The 24,237-nt window shown below is 39.6% G+C and overlaps 1 protein-coding gene across 1 annotated transcript in view; it reads right to left on the bottom strand.

The window, feature by feature from the left end:
- RICTOR (RPTOR independent companion of MTOR complex 2) overlaps positions 1-24,237 on the bottom strand; it is an 85,405-nt gene that overhangs the window by 20,917 nt on the left and 40,251 nt on the right. The window contains exons 7-28 of the mRNA XM_075184209.1: positions 24,067-24,193; positions 22,920-23,089; positions 22,732-22,799; positions 18,907-18,974; positions 16,436-16,518; positions 16,056-16,143; positions 15,468-15,558; positions 13,596-13,662; positions 13,409-13,489; positions 13,035-13,135; positions 12,730-12,895; positions 12,020-12,121; positions 11,497-11,543; positions 11,204-11,339; positions 9,344-9,543; positions 7,612-7,738; positions 6,127-6,291; positions 5,060-5,136; positions 4,906-4,984; positions 3,415-3,524; positions 1,933-2,020; positions 1,194-1,286 (exon numbers count right to left, since the gene is read on the bottom strand). Of these exons, the coding sequence (XP_075040310.1) occupies positions 1,194-1,286; positions 1,933-2,020; positions 3,415-3,524; positions 4,906-4,984; positions 5,060-5,136; positions 6,127-6,291; positions 7,612-7,738; positions 9,344-9,543; positions 11,204-11,339; positions 11,497-11,543; positions 12,020-12,121; positions 12,730-12,895; positions 13,035-13,135; positions 13,409-13,489; positions 13,596-13,662; positions 15,468-15,558; positions 16,056-16,143; positions 16,436-16,518; positions 18,907-18,974; positions 22,732-22,799; positions 22,920-23,089; positions 24,067-24,193 (2,334 nt within the window). The remainder of the gene's footprint in view (positions 1-1,193; positions 1,287-1,932; positions 2,021-3,414; positions 3,525-4,905; positions 4,985-5,059; positions 5,137-6,126; positions 6,292-7,611; positions 7,739-9,343; positions 9,544-11,203; positions 11,340-11,496; positions 11,544-12,019; positions 12,122-12,729; positions 12,896-13,034; positions 13,136-13,408; positions 13,490-13,595; positions 13,663-15,467; positions 15,559-16,055; positions 16,144-16,435; positions 16,519-18,906; positions 18,975-22,731; positions 22,800-22,919; positions 23,090-24,066; positions 24,194-24,237) is intronic.

The following is a 24,237-nucleotide window of genomic DNA, read 5'->3' as shown; positions in this document are numbered from 1 at the left end:
GGACAGGAGGTAGAGTAGGAAGATAAGAAGAGCGTAGAAATTTCCTCTTCATTTGTGGGGTCAAATGAAGAAAGGGTGTCAGAGGGTAGTGGGAAGGAAATGAGCTGATGGCTTGTTGAGGAAGAGGATACCATTTCTAGTCTGATCTTGTCAATCTTGTCCTTGAAGTAGGAAGCAAGATCCTGAGCACTGATAGTAGATGGAGGGTTCGGGGTGGGAGGATTGAGAAGATGATTAAATGTATTGAAAAGGCGTTTGGGGTTAGAAGCCTGAGCATAGATAAGAGATTGAAAGTATGTTTGTTTTGCAGTGTCCAGAGCATTTCGATAGGAGTGGTAGACAGAAGTATATGTGAAGAAGTCATTAGAGCTTCGAGATTTACGCCAGTGACGTTCTGCTTTACGGGACAGTTTTTGAAGATTTCGTGTTGCTTTGGTGTGCCACGGTTGACATCGAAGTCGACGTGTAGTATGAAGTGTCGCTGGAGCCACTTGATCAAGGGCCGTTGCTAAGGTTAGGTGAAAATGAGGTACTGCCATCTCAGGGGATGAGAATGTAGAGATAAGGGAGAGAAGGTGTTGGAGAGAGGTGGAAAATTGTTGAAGATTAATAGAATTAAGATTTCTACGAGTATGAGGAGGCTTGGTTGAGTTAGACAGTAGAGAAGTTAGAGCAGTGGGGGTGAGAGTGTAGCTGATAAGGTGATGATCCGAGAGGGGGAAGGGTGTATTAATAAAATTAGAAACTGAGCATAATCTAGAGAAAACAAGATCAAGGCAGTGGCCATCCTTATGAGTAGATGATTCAATCCACTGGGAGAGGTCAAGTGAGGATGTTAGAGAGAGTAGTTTGGAAGCAGCTTTGGAAGGTGGGTTATCAATGGGGATGTTGAAGTCACCCATGATGATGGTGGGGATGTCTGAAGATAAGAAGTGAGGGAGCCATGCAGAGAAATCCTCAATAAATTGTTGAATATAATAATAATAATAATTGAATATATAGGGCCATACGACTGTTTTCAATCATAAGGCCATATGTTTATAAAGCACTATTTTTATATATAATAAAAAAAGATTTTCCAAGGCTTTCTTCCATTGCTCAAATACATTTAACTTTATAAAAGTTATGTAAAGTTAGTTTTCATTAAGTTTTCCATAATACCAGTGCTATATAGAAGCATTTTTCTTTCTTACCAATGACCAAAGAGCAGCTTTCAGTTGTTTTATTCCTTCCCACTTGTCTAACGATGGCGATCGAACCGTGTAACTGAGATCAGGAACAACGTTCTACAGAAAAGATGGACAAGAGCTGGGGTTTGGTTCTAAAGGTTTAGCATAAACTTGTAAATATCACAGTTAAACCCTCAGACAGACTAGTAATATGTAGGTTTCTGCACTTGAGGCAGATATGCTATTTCTAAGAATGTAAAAAAACAAATTGTGATAAACATACTGGTAATAAATACAATATTATAATACAAGCATTTAAAGATTGCACAATGGACATAACATTTTAATTGCACCTACAATCCATCACTGAGATGTAACAAGTCTGTGATGTCAAGGTTTATGCTTTGTGTTTAGTTAAGATCCTTCACTCTTTGCACTTATCAGACTGCATGTTTTGTACAAGTATGTTAAGTGGTGTTGCTTTATTTTATATAAAATACTAAAATGTTATCTGAAGTGCAAATCATAAAGCGCTGACTGGAAATCTCAGCTGTACGTAGACATACATATTATACATGTGAGTAGGAACAGAAGCAGAAACACTGGATGCACATGTAATCTACTACATTAAAAAAACAGTTGTTGTCATAAACACTATTTTTTAAAATGCTTTAATATACAACTGTCTTATAAATACTTTGTATAATCCCAGGCTAGGTAAATACATGGAAGCGCTTCCCTCTGCGGGCAGTCCTATTCTTACCTGGACCTCCAAGAGATGACAGCCAGTTTTGTGATGTACCAGCTGCCCATACAAGTGAACCGGTAGATACACATAGGGACGTTGAACTCTGTGAATAACAACAAAACATCAGAATGTGCTCTAAAGTAGAGAACACCGCATCTCACAGCTATCAATCTAATATAAGTTATCAACTGCTTACAGCCTTTTCCTTTAGATGAGAAAGCCATTTGTTATTGTTTCCTTCAGATTATCCGGGACAGAACAGTAACACACATAACAATGCCTATCTATGGACAGCCGTTAAATGAGGCATAACAGCGTCCATGTTTTATTCAGTCTGGGAGAGGCCACCAAAATAAAAGGGTGATTGGGGGCTATATGAGATGCTATAACAAGATCAAAAAACTCATTTTTTAACGTTGACATATTGCCTATTTTACTGAATCATGTATAGATACATTTATGCTCATATTCAGTATTTTAATGGTCTCTTAGAGCAGGTGGGTTGCAACACAGTTTTGGTGGTCGGTACAAATAGACCTATCCGAAAAAGTAAATAGGTCACCTTAAAGAATTGCTTCCCATCACATTAGAACGATCCCTTAATTCAATCAAACTTCCTCTATTTCACCCTCCATTATGTGTTAAGTAATTTAAATAGTAAGTGGACACTGGGGAGTATTTAAGATGTCAGAGTTTTACATTATTAGCTTTAGGATATTCGTTATCTGACCCTACCACAGTGCTGTGTGTAAATGCACAGATGCAGTTAAAAAGGATGTCAGACAATAGAGGTAAAGTACTTCTGAGGTGGCACAAGACTAAAACACTGTGCTCAGAGTATGGGCTTTATAGCCCTCAGCTCAAGTTCATCATATTCCATCCTGCACAACATTATCTTATTTCTACATTTGTGTGCGTCTAATCCGGCACACAGAAACACAGACAACTGCTTGGCCCATCTACTCTGCCCATTTTTTAACCTATGGTAACCTCCAACTCTATTTGATCCTTAGTTCTTTGTAAGGAGATCCTTATGTCTATCCCAAGCATGTTTAAACTGCTCTACTCCATTAGCCACTACCACCTCTGATGAGAGGCTATTCCACTTATCCACTACCCTTTCTGTGAAGTACCCTTTCCTCCAATTTCCTCTGAACCTACTTCCCCCCAGTGTCCGTGCATGTCCTCGTGTTCTAATACTTCTCTTCCTTTGTAGAATGTTTCCCTCCTGTACCTTGTTCAAACCCTTGATGTATTAGAGAGTTTCAATCATGTCCCTGCTTTCCTTTCTCTTCCTCAAATTTAACATTTAAACAAAATACAATTATTCGCAAAATAAATATTTAAACAGCTCTAAGCTGCACCCACCTCAAGAGTAGTACAAATAGATGCAGGAGAGACAAATCATGAAGTGAGTGATTTTGTGGCTGTGCATTTTTAAGTGTTGTTACAACCCCTTTTGTAGGGTCTCCATGACTCTGTGATGATCCTAATTACCTCTGATTACTGCGTCGGACATAATTGTCACCATCCACAGGCTTCCGGTAGGTAGTCAGAGCCTCGTTAAGCTGCTCCTCTACTAGATCAACATATTTTAGATTATACTCCTAAACATAGGAAGAGACACGCGTCAATCAATGCTCGTTGTTTTAAACTATTCTCTACTGGAGATACCCAAGAGCTCAGTTATTCATCACCTAAACTGTAACTGTGTAGTTATGAATAAACCAACAATAATATTACAGGCTGCCTCTAATGTACAATTACTAGCCGACATCCCATTCCTGAGAACAATGATCAATAAAACGAGATCTCCAGCTCTGTGTAACAAGGGCCTTAGGAAATAGATAAATTGGCTGTTGGTGTGGAGAGTTTCCTGTGATGCTGATCTCATGTGATCATTCAGAGACAATGTGCTGAAAGCTGACAGAGTACGGTGAGGTCACTGAAACTTACATGGAACTGATTAATATTTACAGATGCCCAGAAGAGAAAATCATGCAGGCATACAAAGAGGTGAAGTATAACATATAACGACAACAAACAGAGAGTTGCGCAGGAATTGCCTGATAAAACATTTATTAAATCAGATCATGTGAGAGCAACCACAGAAACAGAAGTTGTCCTCTTTATCAAAAGAGACAACTTCTGTTTCTACAGATGATTTATTGGAATTGACATTCTATTGGTTTTCTCCACGGCTGCTTAGGATCTTCTAAGGGTTACTAGCACCTGCAAATGTTATTGATTCAGCTGTTGGATACCCTTATCTAACTGGATACTGTCTAATAAGGGTTAATTATATATTGATAGCAATGTTTTTCTCTTTTGAAAGCCATGTAATATGATTGTTTTATGTCTTGCTTTTTATAAGCATAATTTTTATCTATATCTTTATATATTCTATATGCTATTACTGTTATATGATCACTATTTAATGATCTATGAAAGCTTTACATTGGTTGCTCTCACATGATCTGATTTAATAAATGTTTTATCAGGCAATTCCTGCGCAACTCTCTGTTTGTTGTCGTTGCATTTATATGGAGGTTTGACACTACCTCCTTTTTGAGTTGCTGCATTTATTGCCTAATATTTAATAACATATTGATTATTATTTGGGACCTATTAGCGCCAGAGATTTAGTTGTTTTTGACTTTTTGTGTGGAAGTATAACATATGTCTAGTTAGATATCTGTTTAATGAGTGTGTGTAGACGACAGATATTTCCAGGGTTTTCTGTAAACCCTGCAACATTTACGATGATGTAAAAAGATTAGACGATGAAACGGCTGTACATGTCTATAGTGAAAAGCTCAGAGGAGACTCATTCTGATACATGTAGATAGACCAGCAATGTTGTGTCACTAGTAAAGGCACAAGCCTCCTTCTTAGCTGTCAGGCAGAGCGCTCTAAGTTTATTTTTAGTTGCAGCGTTTGCAGTTTCCTCTACATTAATATATAAGATGTATAATTCAGGTCAGCTACCTTCTGCCATTTCTCCAGCTGCTTGGTTACGTAACCCCTTTCATTCAAGTAGGAAAAACCCTTTGGAATGGACAGGAACCTGTAAAACAAATTCCAGGTTAACACAAGAGGCTTAGGATAGAGAATGAACTGTACATAGCACAGGCCAGCTTACCTCAGCAGAAGGAGCAGTCCCTTATCTCCAAGGTGAGAGAGGGCAGGCTTCATCTGGATGAGAGCGTGGAGATTAGCCTAGGCGGAGGGAGACATTGTTATCCACAGACTATACATCTTGTACATGCCATCCTCAACTTTATCAGGCATTTGACTATATTTGTTTTTCTCAGTGTCATTTTCAGACTGGATGGAATCTGATTTATACTATAGAGACTAAGAGAAGGACTATTAATTACAGACAACTATCACACACACACACATTATATCTATCTTCAATCAGGACCTTCACCAAGGCTCTGTTTAACAGTGTCATGATCAATACACGTAAAAGATGTATGTACAATGTCCGTGCTGCAGGAATAGCACTAAGGGGGTTTGCAGAGTGAACTATGTTTTATCATCATCTCACAATACAACAGCTTGGGAGACATGGTCTAGTAACAGGGTGACATTATTAGGGGTCACATCTAGGTGGTCTGAACAACAAGAAACCAAAATAAAACCAAAAACCTATTAGAAGCTTGTGATTTCATCATCTTTCTGCTTTACGTTTTCTCATAGTCTGCCCAGAATAGCTTAACCTGTCACTAAAATACACATCATATACCAGGCACAATTATATGGCTAATATTCCCCAATATAAGCGTGACAGTTCCTATACCTGGACACAAGCTGAGACTCACAATTAGCATTGGCTGGTGAATGTAAGCGATTAGTCAGTTATCAAACATTTTCAGATAAATGACAAGAAGAAATAGTACAATAAAGACCCCCCTCACAATCAAAACTTTATCTCAGTATCTTCTGATTAGTCACTGAAAGTCAGCAGGTATTGTAAGTTTAGTGGACCTTTTAGTAAATGATGTTTGAGATCACAGTACTAAAATTCTGTCTGCTTAAAGCACAGGTCACAGCTGGTGTGATAATAGCGAGGTAGCCTTATAACAGACTGAATCTAGTCTAATGGCGTCAGTGCAGAGAATGTACTTGGTGGTAAGGGTGGCATGATACAGACGGGTGTTATACAGAAGACACATTGATTTTCTTACAGACTCCTCTAATCACCTTATCTTCACAGGCCTCATCCAAGATATCTAGGGCTTCTGAGGAGATATTTTTGCTTTTGTCATGGAGCTGTGTCACCAATAATTCAATCCCCCAGTTACTGAAGAACTCAACGTTGGCTCTCAGGAGAACCCGCAAGTGCTTTGTGGCGTACAGACGACAACTCTGCACAAAGATAACATATTAAAAGTTATTTCTGTATCATGGCTTATGGCACAACACGTTACTTCATATTCAAAACTATATTAGCTGTGTTTTAAAATAAATAGTCCCTTCTAATTTACCCCACCATTTCTGCTTTTCTGAGCATTTAACAACTAGCTTTCAAACATTCAGAAAAATATATCCTCTTACCACTTTCAGTGGATATTTCACATTAATTTGTCGCATGACCTGGAACTCAACTTAACATTAGCTAAAATGGCAAAGCCAATGAGGAAATTATGCAGAACATCTTACAGAATTGTATTAGGATAATACTAGAGCAGTGGTTCCCAAACCCAGTCCTCAGGACCCCTAACAGGGCAGGTTTTCCAGGTGACTAGTGAAATAATTATACCACCTGTAGATCTGTTACAATGTGTCAGTCAGTAATGAATACACCTGTACTAAAGCAACGTGATATGGAAAACATGCGCTGTTAGGGGCCTCTGAGGCATGGATGTGGGAAACGCTGTACTAGAGTGTATGTAAACTATTTACAGATAACAAGAAATAAGTGAGGTTTCGCTGTACAAAGTTCCAGTGACACAATTTTTGAGTCCCCCCTTTTGCTTCACTGTTCTGTGCAGTTTGTAAAATTGCAAGTCATGGAATTTATAGCCAGGAGTGGCTAAGGCACACCTCCCAACTGACCCGATTTTGGCAGGACATCCCGATTTGTGGGCCACAAAAAGGTGGGGCTTAATAAAAATGGGTGGAGGTTTTACCCAAATCAGACTATTTGTGGTCAGAGTTTGGCCAGAACGGGGAAGGAGCCGATTTTGTCCCAATTAGGCACTTGTATACTCTTGTATATTGTGGTGTGGTTGGGGGGTGGGGATGATGGGGTGTGTGGGGCGGGGGGGCTGGTCACTTTCTTCATGAGAAATTCTGACCTAACAAATACACAAAGCAGTGATGTTTCCATGCAATGTGTCACAGAGCATTTTATTGTGGAAGTTCTATTGTAAGGTACACTAATCACTAGTTTATAAAATGTAGCTCTTACAATACAGATAACTCTCTTTAAATTCTCTATAATACAATATGACCATTTTACCCCATTAACATTTCCAAGGCCTATATTATACATACACACAATTTGTGAGCGAACATAAGGTATAGCAAGCACTGCAAAATGAATGGAATGAAAACACAAGGATAAAGAAAATGTAATTGTTTGCTTCATAAATGTGAAGAAAAAGTAAAGCACTGAAGAGGAAAGAATACACTAAGAAAGCAACAGGACAGAAAATACATACATTATACATTAATCAGACTTACATCGGGGGATGCGGTTAAGGTTTTTGACAGGATAACTCTGGCAAGCCCATCTCGGCTGTAATCCAAGCTGGAGACTGCCAACTTCAATAAGTGGTCTTGGTTTTTAAGTGAGCAAAGATTTAAGAGACTGCAATAGATAAGAGATAATGTGAGCATCTGTACAGGGGGCTCTCAAGAAATGCAAACTTCAAACAAGGTGAAAGCTGCTGTCAATCAGACAGTTTGTCAGATGAGCTCTCTAACTCAGGCAGAAAATCAATACACCCAGCATTATTCATGTGAGCCTCCAAGCAGAGCAGGTTATTGAGATTGAGAAAAGCAATTATGCCCTGGAACTGTCTGCTGGTGTAACACACATCGTGTATAGAGGACAGAACATTACTGCTGGGAAGGAACAGGCCACCATTAAGATACAAAAGCAAAAAAAAATAAAAAACAAACTAATTTATGGAGCTGATGGGTAGAAATAGAGATCTCATAGAAAGGGTGGAATGGAAATATGTGCTACATTGCTGCATCCGTTTCTTTTTTGCATGGATTCAGAGTTTTAGGTCAAAGGCAAGAATTCAGGAAATAAAATAGCATAAAATAGCACAAGTGATAACATGATTAATTTTAGTTGGATGTGGTTTACATATAATAAAATGGAAAACCTGTCCTTCAATTCAGTATTAGCATAACACAACACTGTGATTCAAGGGCCACAGATATTCTCAGTTCGCTTCCCCTCCTGACATGGACAATTATAGCATTTGGGTTCCTGGGTGTTTGGAAAAAGGATCTCTCTATATAAATCTAACTGGTTTCCTCGAGGAATAAAAGAAAACGGTCTATTACGTTTTGGATTTTTTGTTATTTGGTTATTGTGTGTTTGGCTTGGAAATTACCTAATAAGATACCCCAATTCCCCACAAAACTAGAATTAAATTAGTTTAAAATATTTTTTATTTGCTGATGCCAAAGTTCCATAGTCAATGATAACTGCAGATACCCACTTTCCACAAAGGACCAATGTCATGTAAATATGGAGGGACTGTAATCAAAAGCAATAAAGATATTTTAATTCAAACATGCATTACTGAAAGATCAGCAGGACAGTACAGTAAGCAAGAGATCTGAAAAGCAAAATAGTCAAAGCGGATAAGCAAAGTTTTTCATTTATTTTACCAACATTCAATGTTCAAGGAATAATACTTTTTGCTTCAATAAAAAACAGCAGACATTTTTTAAAATTAGAAGGGGTTAATACAACATGCCCCCAAAATTAAGTGGTGTTCGATTATTCCATTTGTGGCAAAGAACTGTGCTCCATCTGTATATTTTGCTGTTGGGTTGAACAGTCCCCAGCAACATTTTAGATGGTCTACAACTGACTCTTCTGTATTTTTAATGATTGGTGACGGGAAAGAAATAATATAGTACAGCTATGAGGGCACATCCAGTTATCTGGGCTGTAAAATACAGAGCAAGGAACAGAATTAGGAGTACCGTTTTTTTGGAACAGAAAACCTGGACACTCACATGACCCTTACCAGCCACTATAGGAAGTCATGCATATTAATTCTGTTCATCAGGGAGCAACAAAAGTCTGCATTCTAGGACATGATTCAAGTTCAATAAAACAGGACTGGGGACGAAGACACGGAGGAGCGTCATCTAATATAGTCTACATGCACTTTGTCACAAGGTTAGGTCCAGTCATGGTCCTTATACTGGGACAAATGGCACTTACCACTGAAATACGTTGCACTTCTCCAGCATCTTGACACCATGAGGGTGACAGGAGAGGGCGCCAATAAAGAGAAAGTAGTGCTGGCTGAGCGTGTTCAGTAAGCCATTGTTCTGGAGACTGCGCTCTTGTTTCATTCCCGATGAGGACGTTAACCACAGCACAATGTCTTTCACAAGCTCTTCAAGGTAACCTTGTCCATCCTGAGCAGAAGAAATATGTAAGGACTCCCCAAGCATGAAGTCACCTCTATCTTATATTACATATAATGCAGTGATGAAGGCCAATGGGGTTATTCCTGAGCCAGACAACATACTGTCCTACTTATTACACATGCACAAGTGCCCCCATCTCTACCCATAGCACATACACATTCTGCTTTTGCAAACCCTGTAAAAATGCTGTGAGAACTTTTATGGGATTGTAAGTGGTAAAGAGTAAAAACATCACTTCTAAGTCCTGCTACTATCCCTCGCTTCATTAATATAGAAACTTTCCATACCCAGGTTTATGTCTAAAACATAACAGTGAGAAGACACTCGGACTGTCTTTATTACGTCTCTATAGAACATGTGAATGTGTTCATTACACTGGTAAAGGATGCCTATTAAAAGCACGGGAATAGGTTGGATCGCCTCCACCTGCGAGAACATTTAAAAATCAATTCATTTTGCAAATGGAAGAGGAAAAATGCTTGGTGGCCATCCGCTGAGCAAGGAACACGCTAAATCCCTTGGATCTCATTTAAGCATCTTGCTCAACATGTTTTTGCATGTGGACACAATAAGGAGTATTAGTACACTTAGTCAGTACTCAGCAAGAAAGAATCAATACTCCCAGCTCCTCCCGTCAGAAGATGCAGCGTTTCGCACCACCGTTGCCATCTTGGTTTGAAATGATGTGTTTCTCCATATAGACGCATGGGGAGCACATAATTAACAGGCCAAGAAATACAGACACATGCCATCACAAAATAATATATGTGCCAAGAGCATTCATTTATGGCGCTTTAACGTCCTATCATAAATATATTCTGTTTTATGTATACATATCAATTCTATATCTTTGGCCATTTAATCTCAAACTCAAATTAAACCCCACAAATGTAAGTAATGAAAAAAAAACCTTGTGTTGCTATTTCTTGTGCAGAACACAAGATCACACTACTAAGACACCTCTCCGTGAATGGTGGGAATACAGGAGTGGAATATAAAAGCCACTTAGAACCACAGACCTATACATAGAGTTGTACACATACACTTATATTACAATCCTCTAGTCACAGCTGATAAATCTCAATGTTTTTCTCTCCGAGATAAGTGAAAGACGACTGTGGTGCACATTACAGGTAACATTAATTTCCCATGGCGGTGGTGATCAGCTGTCCCTTTCAGCAACAACTGACTCATGGTTCATTGGCCATTGGAGTGACATGAAATCACATGGCATAAACATCAAAGGGAACATACAACTATGCGAGGAGAGCACAGACAAGTGTACAGTGCAGCTATAATTCATTTTATAATTTAGCTTTTATTTAAAAAAAAACAGCACTTTATTTGCAAATACAGGAAAGTGGCATTAAGTGAGTAAATTATGGTATGGATTAAAAAATAACCAGCTGATTTGACCAAACTGTGGCTCTCCTTTTGTTTGTGAAGTAACAGCAACATCAAGTTGGGATTTCTAGTTCAACAATATATGTAGAAGATCATTTGAGATGGGCCACTAATCCCAGCTGTAGATATAAATGTGCACAAAACATAAGTTACAGAACAGGACTAGAGGTACTCCCCTGAGAGTTACACAGACTCTCTTGTGTTTGCCAGTTAATGACAGCATCCTAAGATAAACGTGACTCACCTCCTCTGACTCCAGCAGGAAGTCTGTGAACTGGCATCCTACTACCGTCAGCTGCCTGGCTTTGCCATAGTCCAAATCCAAATTGGCATAGAGCTTACTGCTGGGCTTGTAAAAATACAGTAGCCGCCGTACAAACCTTTAGCAGAGAGAACAAAGGGAAATAAGCAAAAGAAATGGATTAATGCTCCAGCGGTTTCAAAGTTTAGAAAAAATTTATGCAAGCTGTTCTTGCTGGAAACAGTCTGTGCAGCAAAACATCTTAAAAACATTTGAAATGATATAGGATTTTGTACCTGTGCAGCTGCTCATCTTTACAGTTTCTTAAATTCACGTTTGGCCACTGAAAAATTAACAAATATTTTTATTTTAGAACAGGACGATTCAAAAAGGTCTTGTTAAAACAAGGGAATGCCCATGGCTGAGAATATGGATTCTAACCCTTTCATGATAACATAACTCCAAATGACACTGCTACACTGGTGTCTATGGAGCAAGAAGCAAGGTCAACTCTGCTCATGATAACATAACCTCAGCTGACACTGCTGCACTGGTGTCTATGAAGCAAGCAGTAAGGTCAACTCTGCTCATGATAACATAACCTCAGCTGACACTGCTGCACTGGTGTCTATGAAGCAAGCAGCATGGCCGATTCTGCTCATGATAGACGCAGATTAAAAGGGACAGAGCTAACAAATGGGGTATGTGGAATTTGAATAATAAACATTGCTGTATCTGTGACCAGTACTCAATTTAAGTTCATTTACCGAATTACTTTAGTGGCCAGACCTACATGAGAACAGGTTATACAACTCTGACCTTGAGTATGGTCCCTATGAGATTCCAGTTCCATTCCAGGTTAGTTTTGTGATTGAGGACCTGACTGTCTCGTAGATTCATCACCAAAGCTTCTTCTGTATCCTACATGTAAACACAAATAAACTATGTATTAGAAAGATAAATACAGCTCTCTTAAAATGCCTTTTAATAACCATAAGGCACAATACTGTTAAACCCACAGAACTGATCAATGAAAATAAATTGAAATGAAAAGGGTAAATAAAATGTATAATAAAGAAATCGTGTGTATTGTTCAGGTCTATGAAGCTGACCATATTAGCACATTTCTTGTGACATAGTGATGCCATGTTATCATCATTTATTTATAAAGCGCCACTAATCCGCAGCGCTGTACAGAGAACTCATTCACATCAGTCCCTGCCCCATAGGAGCTTACAGTCTAAATTCCCTAACACACACACACACGCACAGACAGACTAGGGTCAATTTGATAGCAGCCAATTAACCTACTAGTATGTTTTTGGAGTGTGGGAGGAAACCAGAGCACCCGGAGGAAACCCATGCAAACACAGGGAGAACATACAAACTCCTCACAGATAAGGCCATGGTCGGGAATTGAACTCATGACCCCAGTGCTGGGAGGCAGAGGTGCTAACCACTGAGCTACCGTGCTGCCCTGCCCTGTATGATCAGAGTGATTACAGGATGAGCCCCTGGTCGGTACTTGCCTTCAGAACGAATATATCTTTCTGGACACGCAGGTGCTGATCCCTTTTCTGATGGGTAGTGATTGCCTTCTGCACAATGTGATCTAGATACAGGCTGTATGGTTTGGGGCCTCGTTTCTTCATTTCATGGAAGCGTTTCAAGCTGTTCAAAGCCGCACTAGCTCGTCTGTAAACATAACGTACATTATACTTCATTTACTGATGTGAAAAGCCTCACGTACATTCTACAACCTCCCATCAGATAACGTGATCTCCAGCTAATCAGTTATCATGTAAACCTCCCATCAGATAACGGTAATACTTACAGTCTCTTCTCCTTAGGGATATCAAACGATGCTGCCATGTTCACTAGCGTTGGTAAGCAGTGTAAGTGGTGACTGTGTAAATGGGGGAGGATTGTGTTCGCCTATGGAAAAAAGTAAAATAAAACAAATAGGAGATAAATAAAACAGCTGCAATAAAAAAACAACAAAAACTCAGGATGTTGACAAAAACCACATCATTCTGCACAGAAGTACAGGAAATTAAAGTGTATAATATATACAGCCACCAACCCCTGATCTACAAATGAATTGGGTCTTTTAGGTTTCAGTGCATCCTCTGATGTAGACTACACATTTACAACATGCACGTTTCTACGGCAACGCTGTAAGCGGCCAGCAGAATCAGGTTAACATACCATGTGCAAGAGTTCTCCCAGGATGATGGTCGCTCTGACAGATACATCATCATCGCTGCTTGTAATCACCTCCACCAATCCCTAAGTAAAGTCACGTAGTTAGCATCACATTTATAGCATGCGTTTTATGTACAGTTCACGTTTATAACATGCGTTTTATGTATGTCACTTTTGTTTCATGTTTTACCTCCAATAGGCTGTTAGTAATGAAAGCAGAAAGTACGAGCGCCAGATAATTGTCCATAAGATCAGGCCTGTAAAACAAATATTCATGTACTATTTAGATAATAGAAATTATACCCTACATTTTAGTTCCATGACCGTTGACAAATACAAGGAGGGTTCTTGATCAAATACCAACACATAATATGAAGCAAGCGAGGTAAACATTTATATAGACATGGAGAGTGCATGTACACTGCCGTGTTCTTACAAATACAAAATATTAACAATTCCCAGGCCAGAGAGGAAATTTGTTTGCTAAGAAAACCAGAAAGATCAAGTAGTAAATAATTGTTGCTGCTCACTGATAATACCATACACAAAGACATGATCACCAAGTGTTTCTTCAAACAGTCACTGCTACAGTAAGTGAGAAGGGGAATGTCAGATGAGGAGAGAAAGACAAAAAAGAAAAAACTCATCCCTTATATCCAAAGCTTTACTATTCTTCTAAATATAATTTAAACAGCTCTCCCCAACTATGGGTCCCTGCTGCTTACCAGCAAACAGCAGGCCTAATTTAGAGTTAGGATTTGCAAGTCATCTGCACAAACCATGTTGCGCTGAATGGGCTATAAATTCTGGGTAAACAATGGCAGCTGTATTTTACACCGATTTAGAGTTGAGCTGGGATGCGCTACTTCTCCCAACTCTGAATCTGTCCACACAATTTATATTTTCTCCCCTGCAGAGGAACACCTGCTACCTGGATATACCCTAGCTGTAAACCAGGCCCCGTGCCCCTAATACAGGAGTAGAGTAGAATCTCTACAATGTGAGTCTTCCATCCAATAGTGGGAGTCTATCCACATCTCCACCCTGCACACAATTATACAGACAGCAGCTGGAAAATGCCATTTCCGCAGTGCTGTGCTCTGAAGCTGTGTGAGGACACAAGACTGATCATGCTGTGTGTTTCAATGTAAGCCATCTTTCACAAACATTATGTAGACATAAAACAAGGCCCAATAAATCCAAATACTTATTTTATACAGCATACAAATGATCATGTAATAAACAAAGAGCCTTCAAGTTGCAATTCCAATCTGTTACAAAGAACAATTACACAATTCTGAGAACAATTTTACATAATCACATTTAGCATCTGCAAAGTGGTGAGCAGTAGGAAGTAGAATTACACAGACGGTTCAGCAAACAATCTTAAAAACAAGCCAGTCTAGGTAGATCAGATACAGATTAAAATAACTGCAGGTCAAGTGGGTTCACTCATAAAAAAGTTGCCGTCCTGAAATCTCTATGGGGACAATATTACCTATAGAATTGTTAATCTATGACCTACTTCTCACACACTAAGGAACTCCACTGTTCCAGCAACTGGCTTCTAACAAATACATCACATGTAATTCTGACACGGAAATACTTTATAAAACCTGTGACATTTCTAGTATAACCTTATGATTTGCTGATTTTTAGTCAGGCTCACTGATAAATATGTTGTGAAATCTAAAAGTGGAGCGCGAGGCCCCGGGCGGCACAGTGGAGCGCGAGGCCCCGGGCGGCACAGTGGAGCGCGAGGCCCCGGGCGGCACAGTGGAGCGCGAGGCCCCGGGCGGCACAGTGGAGCGCGAGGCCCCGGGCGGCACAGTGGAGCGCGAGGCCCCGGGCGGCACAGTGGAGCGCGAGGCCCCGGGCGGCACAGTGGAGCGCGAGGCGATGTATACCAGCCCACTTCGACCACTGTTTTAAACTCAAACTCCTATCCATCCGTCTCTTCACATCAGCAGTCATCTTCGGTTAAATACTCAATGCCAGCAGCTTTCCAAATGTTGCCCACCCCGTCCCACACATTATATAAAACATTGTCCACAACACATACCTGGACCGCGCCCGATGTGGAAGAATAGCTTTAGCTTCTGCTGCTACAAATCCATCTGACAGCCTCCAAGACTCTTGAAAGCGACTTGGGTCTTAAGTTAAAAGGACACAAGCAAAATAATAAAATGTTAAAGATAGGTTTGCAGTATAGTCATGATGTATATAGAATCCAACATCCCACCTGACCTAAAACCTTCAATGTAACTGTTTTTACTCACTTACTGTCCAGTTGCAATAATCTTGGTTACAGATATTGCCACCTTATTAATATTTTAAAAAATTAGTCTCCCACCTCCATTAAGTGAATTATAGAGGTCCACTGTGTCCACTCCTATGTAGGGGCCTAAATGTCATTAGTGACTCCAACTGAGCAGAGTACGAGGGTGCCCGGGGAGGATGCCCACTATTAAGCTAGGGGAGTGGTGGAAACTTTTCATAAAGTGGAATTTGCATTTAAAATGTTATTCATCAGTTGCTTATTTCAGCCCAAATTGTTGCAGATGGGAAAGAAATGAGAAAAGCAAACTAATATCACATCTATGGAAAGGAGTCAGGTTGACAGGTACTGCTTGCCCTCTCCTGTACTTACCTACACTTAACAGAGCTTCAATAAAGTCCTTTGTCACAACAGGAAGAGGGAGGCGGAATATTTCATACAGTACCTCAAGAAGACCTCGCTATACAACAACAAAACACAAATCAATGGACACACTTGCACGTTGAAAACTCTTATTTTGTACCAATGTGGCTTTAAAAAAGATAAGCAGGATGAAGAGCTACATAGCATTAAACTGCTAAATATCTGATTTAAGTGAAATAAAAACAAACCTAATTTTGCACAAAATATTTTATCTTCTGCCCCTTTAAATAATAAAAGAAAAAAGACCACGGGCAGTTGCGTAATGAAAAGTAAAAGTGTCTCTGGCCAAAAACAAAAATTTCAGTAACAAACATTCTGCTTGGACCTACCCGTATTTCCATGTTTGGTATACAAAGAACTCCTATCAGAGACTGGATGCCGGAGTTTCCAGGCTTACAGAGGCTAATGATACCTAAGTAGGATAATAAAAGCAGGCTAGTTGCGGGTGATATGTATTACTGATTAAGACATGTTTATAAAGAGATGTAAAACATTTGGCTGGATTCCAAAGCTGAAGACAAACAACAGTAAAAGAAGAGACTTTATAATGCTCCAACATCCTACACAGACACCTTTGTACTTTAACTCTGCTCATGCTGCACATCAAACAGATCAGGTTACAGATAAGTAGGTAAGGGAACCTTCAAGAGTAAGTGTCTGACATGATAACTGCACAGGACAGGGCAGAAACGTTATGCCCCTGGAATACGGGAACTACGGACGTGTACCTACAGACAGTACAGTTCCACCTTCATAGGGCTTTAATGAATTTGCTTGTAATCCCCTGCCTGGACCCTTTACAACATTCATTTACTTTCTTTTTAGCAGACATCTGTGCTCTTTTCTTGTTGGCCTTGGATCCGGCAACATTGCATTGAATATAAATTGTACCCATACAGCAGTTTTACATTTTATCCCCGTCCAAAGCAAATAAAACAACTCTGCCTCATGCTATAAACACATGGCTACAGAGCACAGAAAGAGCTAGTAAAATAAAACAATGCATTTCATTAAAGAGCAACTGAAGCCTCTATTGACATTAATATGTGAAAGGATGTATCACTGAGCTAGATAACATACATGAAATTACTGAAGGGTCAATATTTAACTAACTGTATCTACCATGCTGCCATGTTTACTAACTGAGCAGAACCAGAATGACTGACCGCTCGGCAGACTTGTGTGTGGACTGGCAGATTCATATAAAGAGGCAACTTAAATAACTGCATGCTCAGCTTTTTGACCTATAGAAGTTACAATAAGGACACACTCCTAAAATTGTAGAAGGAGCATTGACTATCTGTAATGGACTAGAGTGCGAACACTTTTTTTTTTTCCCCCAGTAGAGCTGCACTGCTGGTTAACGCAGCAAAATATGTGAGGTTCATGTCCGAAAATGGCTGGGGTTTTAAAGCAGCAAGAGTATGTACAATGACTTAAAGCAGGGCGCGATAAATCGCTGGAGACTGGTGGCGCGAGTCAGGACATTTCTCCTCCAAGCGCTGGGTCGTGCTGCACTCTGAGAACGCTCTGCATCTGTGATGATGTGGAAGACGGGGGTGACTGGTTTGATGTGCGAGACGGAGCACAGAGAACAGATGGGGGGGGGGGGGGGGGGGGGAGATATAGGAGCGACATGAGGAACTGATTTAGAGGAGGATAGAGAAGTGTTATGATGTGGATTGAAGGGGGTGTAATGTCTAAGAGGGGTGACTATGACTATAAAGGGATGGGGGATGTGTGTATGGTCCGCTATATTAGCGGATAAATATAAAAAGGCTTTAACATTTTCCTAGCTCCTACAATTTTGGGGCTGGCTCCTAGATTCTTAGAAAAATAGTATTCAATTATTTGGAAATCCCGCCGCGTATAAACTACTACCGTTATTACGGTAGTAGTTAGCTGGATTTCAGCTCGCGGCTCAGGGAGAAAATCACTGTAGTAACGGTTTTTCCGCGCACTATTACCATAATAACGGTAATAGTGCACGGACGGCGAGATTTTCGGCGTTTCCGCCGACAATTGAATATCCCCCAAGGAATAAGAAAACAAAAAAAATGAAAAAACATTTTCCAAATCCGATTTAAGCGTGTAGGCAGCATTCATACACTGCACTGAACCAGATACACTGCTCCCAAAGAAAATGCTTAAAACCAACAATGTGAAAATAAAACGGTGCTCAAATTATCTATTTTACAAGATGTTCAAAAACAGCCTGTGCCCAAACCTTTTACAACCAAAACGGGAATATTCTGCATCTTGTAATTTGGAAAGAAAAACTGAAAAATGTTTGTTAACAAGTGATCTGCACTAGTGTGTGATACAGAGAAACGCACAGCAATGTAATACATAATATACAGGGTTTGATTTTGTAAGAAAGCAACAGAAACAGACACCTAACAAATCAATGGCTGATACTGACAGAGCCACTGGTAAATGGTGGGAAGTAGTGTTGGTACATACAGCATGTACCACCAGTGTAATCTTTTCTGTGACACATGGAGAACTGTGCATCAAATGCAAATCTAGGTATTTTAATAGGTATAATATTGTAAGACCAGAAAAAAATAATAAAAAAAAAATATATATTTTATTTACAAAATTGCAATGAAATCAATGTTGGTGTTTTAATACCATTTTGCCAAAATCAGAGCCTTAATTGGCGAGCTCCATGGCACATTTCCAATTTTAAATCTGCCCAGATACTACATTCATGCAACCAGCAAAACCGAGAAGTAGCAGCAATTCGGTTAAAATAATGCCATTCACACCACAGTAATATCCAATGACTTGCACAAACCTGCCCACGATCGGAATGCAGCTACAATTCCCAGTTTGCTCGCCTGGAATCTGGCCTCTCGGTCCTCTCTGAAAGGGAAAACATCTCAGTGAGAAGCTAAGAACACACCAACGTATGTACAACTGTGGATGGAGTCATAAAGGGTTATCTTTCCAAAGACAACTTTGGTTTCCTGTAAAACGCAATGGTCTGCAAATGTATGAGAAGTCAATGTAGGCAGCATATAAAGTATAACACTTATTAAGAGAATTCATTATACAGTGTTATATGCTGCAGGTTTAACTTATTACAAGTAGATAATATCTTTCATAATGTGTAAAGTATAAAGATATGCTTAGGACAAAATAAAAGATCTTCATAAGCAAGAACCAATGCTAGCGCATTCTGCACCATGATAAGACAAGTCAACTGAGCCACACCTGTGCTTCAATACAACGGAATCTCAATAAAGCTTTACCAAACTGAATGATATACAGTGAGATGACAGCACTATTACTTTCAATTTCCGAATATCCCAGAAATCCAAATGTGGACATTACATAGTGCTAAAACAAACTTTTATATAAAACAAATCACTTCCAATCCGTCAGCTGTTCTCATCATGTGAAAAAGCATTCATAGGATGCAGCAAAAATCCGAAGAGAAAAATGTGGAGGAAGTCACACACTGCAATACTTTTTTTTCATGCCAGCAATGTGTGAATTCTCACTTAGCAACACATCTAAGTTCAGCGCTCCCTCTTTACATCATCCCCGCTATACAACGACTCTGAAACGTATAATTCCATTATCTCACCCCCTTTGTAATGTCACCATATAACGCCAGACTTGACCAGTGTACATAATCCAAGTTAAACAAAGAGACTGCATCAAACACCTGACTAGAGCAGACAGGCCTGCACTTCACACAATCCTAGAGTCCATTAAATATGCCATATAGTATATTTTACATCGTAAACCAAGATATGTCCCCATCACCATTTATTTATATAGCGCCACTAATTCCGCAGCGCTGTACAGAGAACTCACATCAGGCCCTGCCCCATTGGAGCTTACAATCTACATTCCCTAACACACACATAGACAGACTAGGGTCAATTTTGATAACAGCCAATTAACCTACCAGTATGTTTTTGGAGTGTGGTAGGAAACCCACGCAAACACGGGGAGAACATACAAACTCCACACAGATGAGTCCATGGTCAGGAATTGAACTCATGACCCCAGTGCTATAAGGCAGAAGTGCTAACCACTACGCCAGCGTGATGCCCATATATGTAATATAAATCAATTTGCCTGCAAATCATGTCACTTGTGCTATATATCACTGTTCTGACCAGCAGGGGTCACCGGATCACACAATGCTGGCAGTCTACATAACAGAGGTACAGTAGTGTTATTGATTAGACTATGACAATATTTATGACAGAGCTTTGCAAATCCAAATTGAGCTGAATGTTTTAACTAGCACCGGATCAGCCAAGTGATATTTTAAGAGAACACAACACCCTGTGGTGTGGAATCTCAGCACTAACAGCAACAACAGATACTATTAATGTAAACAGACACTTCTATAATAACCAAACCGTTCTTTTCTCAAGCTTGCAACACACTAAAGCTAAAAACTTTTTACAATTCAACCATCTTTAATGGATATAGAAACTCCCAGGGTTATATTTACTTGAGGTGAGGACTGATGTGTTTATAGAAGAACCTCAACAGGGAATGTGCACTCTGACAAGGCAATGACAATGCTCAGTAAAATCATGGCAGGGTTCCTCCCTGGAACCCTGATACTACCTATAAATATCTTCTGAACAAGTCACACTGGTGCGCCGCGGTAAAGACGAGGTGTCGGGGAGAATCGGACACAAATCTGCTCTCACCGTTTCTGCCCCCTAAACAGTTTTGTCCCTACGGTGCAGCTTCCTAGAATGAGGTGGCATTGGGAGTTTTCCATGCACTAGTAGCTTTGGGGTCATGAGTTTGACCAGGGCCTTATCTGTGAGGAGTTTGTATGTTCTCCCCGTGTTTGTGAGGGATTCCTCGGGGTGCTCTGGTTTCCTCTCACACTGCAAAAACATACTTGGTAGGTTAACTGGCTTTTGACAAAACAAACCCTAGTCTTTTTGTGGTGTGTAGGAAATTAAGATTGTAAGCTCCTATGGAGCAGGGACGGATATATCCTCTGTATCGCAGTGCGTAATAGGATTGGCATTATATAAAGAATAGTTTATTATTATTACGGGGAGTGGATTTTATGTCATTCGGGCTAAGGAGGAGGAGGACTAACAGCAATTTATATTTAATACTTACCTGCATTTGGGCACCATCCATTTAACACTTACCTGTATTTGGGCTATTGTCAGCATACTATAGCGTGGAAAATGTATCATCATCTGAGATCACTATTACGTACCATATTTGGTGTGGCCACATTCCACGTTACCGGTATTGGAGTCAACACTACTTGAATTTGTATAGTTACTATTGACTTTGTGCAACATACACCTCCGTCTACTGGTTGGAGAGTGGTGTTATCAGTGATTATTGCTTATTCATTGCATTTAATATTCAGACTGGCCAGTGTTTGTTTCTTTTATTGTTTTATGTAATAAATTGTTTTTATTTATCTCACGGACCAGCGCTGTTGTTGGGTGTTGTTACTATTTGTTTTTAAAATCTCACTGATCTTTTCAGCTGCAGGCGCCGACACTCCTTTTTAGTCACATTCTGAGCACCAGGTTTTTGTTTTTGTTTAATAATAGTTTTGACACTATTATATAGGTATAATAGTGGATCAAGTGGATGAAGAGAACTGCGTGTTTGCCAGTACAGGCAGCGGTGTGGGGGCCCTGTGGTTATAAGATGTTCCAACAGTAGAAGGAAACATCCCTGAATGGACATTCCCTATAAGTGTGTACTGCCAACAACAAATTACAAAAACATGATTGGCAATGGAAATAGAAATTTGGGTTCAATTGTTCTTGTTACTCGTACAATCCCATAAGCATACCACAAATGTAGTCTGATTTATATCCCCATCCAGTTATGCAAATAATCACTGTTCTTAAAACTTTCATTAATTGATACAATTTATTTTTTGTTCAAAGGAAACCTTGATTAGTCCAATGATACCCATGAGCAGGTAACATCACCATTGTGACCGTGCAAAACTCACACATTGCTCAAACTGACTTTGTTTCTAGCAATGGGGCAACAAAAGCGATTATTATATGGATAGGAGACATAAAAAACTGCAAAGGATATTCCTTGTCGGTGATAAATTATTAAAGCACTCAGCAACAAACACCTTTCCACGGCTGAAAGAGCCATTTAGCCCACTTAAGAAATCAATAGGATCTTGTCTCTCCGTAACACGTAATAGTTCTAGAACAGTATGTAGGGAATGAGCCTTTGTAAGAAAACCGCCATCGGCATTGGACTTGACATTTAAGTGCGTACGTTACTGGAACAAATCATCATCTTCAAAGCATAAAAAAACGATATAGATAGATAGATATATATATATATATATATATATATATATATATATATATATATATATATATATATATATATATATACATATATACACACATACATACGGGTTAGCTTAGGGCTGTCTACATACTGTACATAGCCCTAGCTAAACAAATACAAGGAACTAGGTAGCTGGACTTTGTAAAGATTTAATACCGATACCTGCAATTTTGTGTTAGTTTCTAATACTCTAAATTGGAGTGCCACCTCATTGGCTGCTAGATTTCTACCAGCTGTACATCATGCATGCAGACATCAAGCAATGCAAATTCTAACCACTTACTTCAGCTGCCCTTCCGCTGTATCCGGATTGTGTCTGTAGTGAAAATCTGTGTATGGTGCTAAAATTTGCTAAAACAAAAACAAATATACAATTAGATTGTGCTTAATGCAATAATGCATGGAATAAATAGATGAGGAGAATACCAGCAAACGCTGTCCCTGCTACAGTCCACTGATCGGCACACCTACCTCTAATTCTACATCAGCGCGCACATACTGTCGGGTCTTTGGATGATTGAGGAGGTGCAGGACTGTGGTGATGAGGGCTTCATTTATTCGACTTAATTGGCAGTCAATCACATTTTTTAAGATGGTACTGAGCCCGCCTCTGAGCGCCACCACTTCTGGGTTCTGAAGTGCTGGAGCAGAACAAAATGGAAATTAATCATGAAAGTGCACCAGCTGGAAACTAAGAATGGAACAAGTCAATCCAATTATTCATTTACCAAACCATTGTGCGCGGGTGTGGACTTGGAACAAGTCACATGTTCTGTTTAGCACTCAGAACACAGCCAGTGTAAGAAGGACCACGGACCACTAAGAGGCCAGAAGAGGTGTACACACACACACACACAGTAAGCTTAGCAACTTCTTTTTCCAGTTTTCAGTCTATGCCTACCCATATATGCTGTCAGTACATTGCAGTAGCATTTCTGTCCTGGGTATCTGCATCAGTGCATTAGAGATATAAATGACCAGAACAGGGGCCATAATTCATGCAAAAAAAAAAAAAAAAAAACCAATGCACACTAACACTTCTGCAAATGGGGCATAGTGAATGCTTTTTGTATTGTGTCATCATGTAGGGTGAACACATACAATGAAAGTATTTATCAGGATCATTAATCCCTTCAGATAAAACATTTCTGCGTAGCATTATACAGTGATCCCCTAGAATAGGCCTGACCAACCTGTGGCTCTCCAGGTGTTGTGAAACTACAAGTCCCAGCACACCCTGACAGCTAACGGCTGGCCAACTACTGGCAAAGCATGCTGGGGCTTGTAGTTTCACAACATCTGGAGTCTCAGGCTGGCATTATCTGTCCTAGAACCATTTATATGGAACATAAAAAAATTGATATTATAGAATCTGCTACTCTGAAATTCCTTGCATTAAAATGGTTACATATCTTAACATCATGGACATGCTAGAACACGCTTCTACTTTATTCTACTGAAAATGAAAACTTTTTACAGCAAATTACAAATCGAAGTTACACAAATACTTTAGAGATCAAATATATTGAATGTTTAGAAATGACAAAACTCCCTCTGATAAGATGATGAAAGGACTCATCAGGCGTATGCCATTCTTTGTATTAGCTAATGAACTAACCTAGTTCACATATAACGGCAATGCAGGCCCGCACCATCCTGTCCCTCTCCTGAAGGCCGTCATTTCCAACTGATATCAAGGAATTGCTTATAGAGGTAGGGAATAAGGAAGCATTCACAGTAATCATCTGAAAAACACAAGCAAGAGATTATGTAACTACAGTGTTTGTGC

Source organism: Mixophyes fleayi, chromosome 1 (genome assembly GCF_038048845.1).
Source record: "Mixophyes fleayi isolate aMixFle1 chromosome 1, aMixFle1.hap1, whole genome shotgun sequence".
Lineage (NCBI taxonomy): Eukaryota > Metazoa > Chordata > Amphibia > Anura > Limnodynastidae > Mixophyes > Mixophyes fleayi.
The sequence above is the reverse complement of the archived record's forward strand: the minus strand, read 5'-3'. Positions and strand labels throughout refer to the sequence as shown.